A 7558-nucleotide genomic window follows, 5' to 3' on the forward strand; every position below is an offset into this window, starting at 1 on the left:
TGATTGTAGACATTTTTAGGAATATGAGCTCCGTTTCATGCGTGTTCCAGTGGTCATTTTGTCACATGTCCCATAGTGTAATAAATGGAAACTGTTGTTCCCTTTTGAAGGTACTCGCGGATGCAGAAAGCGTTGGGCCTAATTATTAAACGCACCCTCCTATCAGCGACGCACGAAATCGACAAATATCATCCTTTTTAGAACAGGAGGAAACGAAAACTTGTGAACATAGCTGTACCTACAACAGTGCATAAGGAATTGAAATTCTGGGAGTTTTTGAAATTCGGAGAAACTCAAGTTGTCCGTTGTCGACAGGTATGCCCCCTTGCACGTCAAAGACCGCCTAAAAAACAAACGTCTACAAATGAAGGCAGTATTCGTATGTTCGTTGTAATTGCAGCAGCCTAGCAACATGTATTGCGGTCCGATGGCGAATTGCACTCGTGCTCAAAAACTATGCCGGTAACTGCCAATGCACTTAGGTCATAGGTGAGGAGAGGAAGGGTTATGTCATATGTCAACATCATAGAAATGGCTTCATCTGAGCTGTGCCTATTGTACATAATTCAACCAATCTATGCATTTCGTTTCTTGCAATCTACTCATGCTTTCATTCCAGCTTCAGAGTAATCATCCCATATTGTACGTCTTAAGATATTGATTTCTATGGCGGTTTGCAATTACTAGCCACGTCTCACCTCAGTTTGGTGGCCCCGCATCGGCCCACTCGGCTGCTCTAAAATTGACTTACGGAGGAGGATGGTGGCTTTTATTTTAGCTTCTCTTACGGCTTAACTTATACGGCCTTGAGCTTCTCCGCCGACTGCGGGGAGCGCCGTCGCCGAGGTAGGAGCAATAATTAGCTTATGTTTGGGACTAATTTCCACGCTTAATTAACATTTTAATGTTTTTTTAATTAATTCATGTTAATCCTTGACGCATTCTCTTTCTATTGATACCATCCACCGGTCTGAGAATTACTGCCTTGCTGCGTAAGGGCCGATAAAAGATCACGCTTTTAGGGGTATCTCTTCAACATGGGGCAGGAGCAATAAATAGAGTGCTCTAATTTTAGCTTATTTCCCTGGTATGTCACCAACTGATATTAAAATGTCATAATGTCAAATTTATAATATTCGGCTTTGAGTTGTGGGAGTGTGGTAGCATTGCTGGTTCTCTTAAATTTGTTATTTTTTGTTAACATACAGCTCTTATTTTAAATCAGTAGTATTTTCAAATCACATGTGAGTATACCAATAGGCAATAAGTTGGGGAAACTACGATGCAAAGATCTAAAAATTGATTGGTCAATAAATGGACTTTTGATGACCATATATGGGCATAAATGCAGCCACTGCTACTAAGGGTGAAAAACAGTAAAACAAACTGGTACTTGCGGTATCGCGTCCACTTATCGGAGAGAAAAGGCTTCCATTTTCCACTAGGAATTAGCGGGATTTGATTAAATTTGGCGAATTGACTCAAAAATTTCGATAGGAAAACAGCTTTTCTGCAGGTTCTGGGCGTCACAATCAGCTGGCCATTCAATAAATGGATTGGTGTTCTGAAAGAAAATTGTTAGAAGATTTAATTTAATTACTTACTTACCTACTTAAGATGCACGGAAAATTTTGAGAGGCCCAAGGCCTGTAGTGTCCGCTCCAGTCGAGTTCGTGTTTGACAGTGTTACTGTTCGTATGGTAGGGGCGGGGTGAAGTGGAGGTGTCTCCAGTGAGTGTCGAGCCGGTTCTTGAACGAGTTTAGAGAGTCGGCGTCTACGACGGATGATGGTAGGCTGTTCCAGTCGTTAATGACTCTGACTGCGAACGCGTTTCAACGGATGCGGGTGACGGCATGGGGCTTCGCAAGACGCCAGAAGTGTCCTCTTGTATCTCTGGTCGTTACTCGGTTGAAGAACTCCTCCGGATTCAGGTCCAGTCTCCCATGCAGCACATTGTAGACAGCGATCATGTCGCTGCGTCGACGTCGGTAGTGGAGGGAAGGCAGCTTCATAGACTTCAGTCTTTCCTGGTACGGTAGGTGACGTACTTCCTGGACCAGCTTGGTCGCTCGGCGCTGGACTCGTTCGATGAGGAGCTGATCCGCTCGATTGAATGGCCCCCAGACAATGTTACCGTACTCCAGGAGCGGTCGCACAAGCGTCTTGAACAGGATTGGCAGGGTCATCTTGTCCAGCAGGCTGAATGACCGTCTTATCACGGCCATCACTCGAGATGCCTTGTTGACCGCTGCCGCTGCTTGCCTCCTAAACTTCAGCTCCGCGTCAACAATCACTCCTAGGTCCTTTTCCTCTGTCGCCGTCTGCAGGACTTCACCGTTCAAAAGGTAGTCGTGCCGGTGGAGGTGACGACCGACGTGGAGGACCCTGCACTTCGTGTCGTTGAATTGCAGTTGCCAATCCTCACCCCACTGTGTCACAGCGTCCAGGTTCGCTTGGAGAGCCGGCGCGTCCTCATGGTCACAGACGACCTGGTACAATTTGCTGTCGTCGGCAAAGACCTTGACACCGCAGCTTAGGACATTTGGCAGGTCGTTAACATATAGGACAAACAATGTAGGTGCCAACACGGATCCTTGCGGGACTCCACTTGGGACTGAGGTCCATTCCGAGCAGGAACTGCCGATCGTAACCCGCTGCTTTCGCCCCGTCAGGAAGGCCTCTATCCATCGTAGCAGCTTCCCACGGATTCCATGTGCAGCCACCTTGTGGAGAAGCCTGCGGATTGATACAGTGTTGAAAGCCTTGGCCAGATCAAGATAAATGATGTCCATGGGGTCACCACGTTCTACAGCACGGCTCCAGTCCTCTGCTGAGAGTAGCAGTTGCGTGACGCAGGACCTGCCCGGCCGGAATCCATGCTGGGCTTCAGTAATCAGGCCCTCTGCCTTCAGGTGCTCCATCAGCCTGTCCCTGATGATGGCTTCCAGCACCTTGCAGGGCACTGGCGTCAGGCTGACTGGTCGGTAATTGCTGGGGTCGTCCTTGCTGCCCTTCTTGTAAATGGGGACCACGTTGGCCGACGTCCAGTCCTCTGGAAGGATCCCTGTATCGAGCGACTCCCGGTACATGGCTGCTAGTTGAGCTGATATTGAGTCTCTCGTCTCGTGGAGTACCCTTGGATGAATGCTGTCAGGTCCAGCGGCTGAGGAGGTCTTGATCTGGGCGAGCTTCTGTTTTACCAGGTCCTCTGAGATGTCAACGTCCTCTACTACTGGTCCCCTGTACGCGTCCCCGGCGTGCGGCATCGGCCGAAGGTCATCCTCGATGCAGACCGAGCTGAAGAATGCGTTCAGCACCGCGTTCTTCTCTTCGTCGTTTGCTGTAAGCTGACCCGACTCTGTGCGGAGGTTCTCAACGCCGGCCCTGCTCTTGGTTCTTGAGGCCGAGTACCGCCAGAACGCCTTTGGGTTTGCCTTCAGGTCAGCCGCCAGCTTCCTCTCCAGTTCCTTCCTTAGATTGCGGGCGAGCCGTCTCAGGTCGTTGCTACATCGCTTGTAACGTGCAAGGCAGATGTCATCCATGGATTGGGTGTACTGGATCCACAACTTCCGCTTCAGCTTTTTCAATTGCATAGCTTCCCTGTCCATATAGATATTGCGTCTCTTATTTTTATTATAATTACAATTAACAAAGATGTTTAATTTTAAAATAATAACTTAACCACAATTAGAAAAACCATAAACAAAATAATAAAAATAATGACATTTTTAAACCACGGTACTGCTTACATTTTTTTTTGGCGCGTCTGTTTCAATCCCCCATATTTGCCAATCACTGTTTGGCCTTGTGTTATATGTAACTCTGCGATTTAGAGCCGCCAGTTAATTGTGCACCGAGTGAGTGAAGGCCTTCTGTGGTTAAAAAACATTTTTATGCCTTATTTTTCATTGGAATGCTAGGATGCATTGAAAAGATGAAGTTGTCTGATTTTATTACCATATATGGTCATTGCCCTGCCCACTCCAGCTGTTGATTGGCTGATCCAATTTTTGTTTGGCTCCTTGTAGTTTCCCCAACTGCAATAGGTACTGATTTACTGAATACAGTTATCACCAGAGGATCCAGCTAGCTCTAAAATTGGTTTTGGATGATTTATTGGATTGATTTGGAGCTTGAATGGACAGATTGACAGCCAGAGCCCACCTAAGCTGGGTTTGTTGCATAGGCCCAGACCCCTACCATCCAGTCGTGCAATTCAGGGTAACTTGAAAATGAAGTTTTATCTATTCATCTTACATTTTACATCTTACATGCAAATAATAGCCATCTGTTGTGCATTACAGCCCAGAGGGGCTTTCAAAGGGATGAGTGATTATTGTGCATGTGGTGTTAAAAATTCTCACTGCAATTGTAAGTAGCTAAGGTATATTGGAAGACTTTCCACCTTTGCTTGATGAAATGCTCACCCTATTAGGTATAAGTTGGGTAGGTACCTAGTCAACTAAGCTCATTGTGATGTTTCTGCTAAGACTCGGACCTTCTTCTCACCAGAATGTCACCAGAACCTTCATTGGTTGACCTGCCGGATGAGCTCCTGCTGCAAGTAATGTCCCACCTCACAACATCAGATATCTTGCTACTAGCCAGGTAAGCAACTGTCCAGATTCACATATCAGTATTTATCATTTGAAGACTCATTAAAAAGCACATCTTTGTTTATGTCATGCTATCTAATCAACTTATGCTTCTAACTAACATATTCAATGATGAGACGTTTCTTTGTTCAATCAAGCATCTTACAAAGATTATTTCTCATCCTGATCCTCCATCTGATGATATTGCCCCGCTGACCCCTCCCCTTCCTGTCAGGTCGTGCCAGCGTCTGTGTAGCCCCACCCCCTCTCAGGGGTTAGGACATACCTACCGGCGGCTGCAGTGGCTGCCCCTTCCCCCCCCCTCAGGACGTGTCGGCGGCTGTGCGGCCCGCTGACCCCTTCCCCCCCCCCCCTCAGGACGTGCCGGCGCCTCTGTGGCCTGCTCTCGGACCGCTCTCTGTGGTACGAGGTGGACCTACGGCAGAGCCGACTGCGTGCGCGGCAGCTGGCCCGCCTGCTGCGTCACCTTCATAACGAGACGCGCCGGGTCTGTGTAGCCGGGCACGTGGAGCGCGGGAGGCCGGTGCGGCCCCCGCTGCTCACCGCGCGCATTCTCACCGGTGAGTGAGCACGGGGCGACTCACTCGGTTCAATAGTTCGTCTTTGTGTTCGTTTGGTGTAGAGAAGTGTTGATACCATGCAATGTTACAGGTGTAGCACCTGCGCAGTGGCGGTGGTGACAGTACGTTTGTGCTGCCCGGTAGAACTTTGAGTAGTAGCGACGAATGCAAAATCGAAACAAGCAAACAACAACAAGACTTTGTCAGCAAAACTTGTGTACTGTGTAGGTAACACGTCACGGGACGATCTTTACAGTTTATCCCATGACTCTTGACTTACGCGGTCATTTGTTTCTTCGCTGTCCACAGATATCAAAGCGCGATGCGAGTCTAGCTTGGTGGACCTGAGACTGGAGCGGTGCCTTCTGAACGCCACGGAGGTAAGAACCGAGCGGCTCTGACGACGGGCTGTTGGTCGTCCCGTTCAAACACGCTAGTTGAATACGGTTATATTGAAATCTTACGCATGGTTGTATGAGAGTTACATCGGCATTAGAACCGTGTAATAATGCTCCCGTCGAAGCGACCTTTGTTTCCCCTGCCGACCCTCGTGTCACCCTCTGACCTCCGTGCTCGTTCCGCCAGCTGCCGCTAGAGCTGCTGCCCAAGTCGCTGCTGTACCTGAGTCTGCGCGGCAGTGAGGTCACGCACCGGCCGGCTGGCCGGTCCTACTTCAGCCGCTTCTGGGAGTTTGCGCCGCGTCTGACCGAGCTCGACCTCTCCGAGTGCGGCTGGGTCGACAGCCACGCGCTGCTGCCACTCAGCAAGCTGGCCAGCCTCCAGCGGCTCTCGCTGCGCCACTGCCGCCGGCTGGGCGGCGAGATCGCCTACAGCAGCATCTCCTGCATGCTGGGGTTCCGCGAGCTGCGCGCGCTGGACGTGCGCCGCACCCAGGTGGCTGACTGTGACGTGAGCGGCTTCTGTCAGCTGCCGCGGCTTACCGAGCTGCTGCTCGAGCCGCGGCGGCACGGTCACTTGGACGGAGACACGGCCATCAGCTCCCTGGGCGCACACTGCGGCGCGCAGCTGCGCCGGCTCGCGCTGCGCCGTACGCGGCTCCGCGAGCAGTCGGTGGAGCGTCTGCCGCAGCTGCTCCCCAACCTGGAGCAGCTCGACCTGACCGGCTGCGGCGTGTCCAGCGAGCGGCTCGGCTGGCTGGCCGACCAGCTGCCCGGCTGTGCCGTCAGCTGCCATGAGTCCAAACCGGACCCGGAGTCCGGGCCGGGGGCGGTGGCGAGCCGCCGCCGCCGCCGCTCGCCCTCCCCCACAGCCGACGAGGACGGGCCACCGGCAGCGAAGCGGCGCCGCCTCCAGCGCTGCCAGTGTGCCGGCTGTGAGGACGGCGAAATGGAGGACGGTGAGGACTCTCCTCAGGAGGACGAGGAGCAGGAGGAGGATGCTCTGGACGAGGAGCTTGAGAACCAGCCCGGAGTGATCGTGGTGAACTTGTTTGACGGCCGGTGGAGGATTAACGGAGCTCAGGCGAACGCCGAAAACGCGGTGGGTGGTGGGCGGGAGGCGGGTAACGGGCAGGCGGGAGGGGTAGGGGAGGATGATGGAGGGGTAGTAGCAGGGGAGGGAAGGGCAGAGGAGGTGGGAGTGGTAGAGGAAGGCGAGGGAGGGGTAGATAATGAGGGAGTGGTAGAGGAGGATGAGAGAGGGGCAGAGGCTGAGGAGGGCGGCGCTGGGGCGGCGGGATTGGACGGGGCTGGACCGGTGGAGGTAGGTGGGGAGAGGGAGGAGGACCGGGCGACGGGAGGAGAGAGGGAGGAGGCAGAGCCGTCCCCACGGCCAGTCGGGGATGGTGTGCCAGACACCCCGGAGTAGAGACTGGGATTGATCTCGAACGGGAGAGATAGGGCAGGACCCGTCTGGGCGGGTGCCGGGAGTCGCTGTTGGAGCGCAGCTGGCGCCTCGATCGCACAGATATTACCATTGGTGGCAGCACCGTCGACTGAGACTCGCTAAATCGGTCGCAACGGCCTCTCCCAGTTCAGTGTTTGTGATGAAGTGTGGTTCAGATGTTTTCATCTTCAGTGATCTAAGATCGATGTAGTGATAATTGCTTCGTAAAATGGATGATGCGTTGCACCATGTATCTGCTACATATATTTATATGGAACAGCAACCGTATTTGCGAGAGGGCGTTAGGAGTAATTATGCCTGGTTACAAAGGTTTTTTGACGAGGGTCTAGCTCATATATTCTGCGATAATTTTGATGAAGTGCTCTTCGTATCGCTGAATAAGGTCATTTTATAAATTGCAAAGCGCTATTGACGTATTTTGCAAATTTTTGGACGAAGCTAATGGCTCATAACAACCCCTATGTAAACGCGGCTAGAACTGCTGGTTCATCGAACTAGATAATCGACTGACGGTG

General features: G+C 51.7%; 1 protein-coding gene across 2 annotated transcripts; it reads left to right on the forward strand.

Moving 5' to 3' along the window:
• Nucleotides 1-754: 754 nt before the first annotated feature.
• Nucleotides 755-7296, forward strand: LOC122376154 (F-box/LRR-repeat protein 7-like). Of its 2 annotated transcripts, none has more exons than XM_043355870.1 (5): nt 755-846; nt 4514-4609; nt 4975-5177; nt 5487-5557; nt 5763-7296. In XM_043355870.1, exons 2-5 carry the CDS (start codon nt 4515-4517, stop codon nt 7002-7004), a joined length of 1611 nt encoding a protein of 536 aa, XP_043211805.1. In that variant the 5' UTR covers nt 755-846; nt 4514; the 3' UTR covers nt 7005-7296. The 2 variants fall into 2 exon arrangements, with proteins under 2 accessions (XP_043211805.1, XP_043211806.1); XM_043355871.1 differs by lacking the exon at nt 755-846 and adding an exon at nt 1076-1244.
• The last annotated feature ends 262 nt before the right edge of the window (nt 7297-7558 follow it).

Source organism: Amphibalanus amphitrite, unplaced genomic scaffold, assembly GCF_019059575.1.
Source record: "Amphibalanus amphitrite isolate SeventyFive unplaced genomic scaffold, NRLGWU_Aamphi_draft 002033F_arrow, whole genome shotgun sequence".
Classification (NCBI taxonomy): Eukaryota; Metazoa; Arthropoda; class Thecostraca; order Balanomorpha; family Balanidae; genus Amphibalanus; species Amphibalanus amphitrite.

What these genes read in the sequence shown, in the direction of transcription:
- LOC122376154 (XM_043355870.1), top strand. Translation starts at nt 4,515, where the DNA reads ATGTCACCAGAACCTTCATTGGTTGACCTGCCGGATGAGCTCCTGCTG. An exon ending in CACCGCGCGCATTCTCACCG is followed by an intron (nt 5,178 to 5,486) that starts GTGAGTGAGCAC and finishes CGCTGTCCACAG; the next exon opens with ATATCAAAGCGCGATGCGAG. An exon ending in GCCTTCTGAACGCCACGGAG is followed by an intron (nt 5,558 to 5,762) that starts GTAAGAACCGAG and finishes TCGTTCCGCCAG; the next exon opens with CTGCCGCTAGAGCTGCTGCC.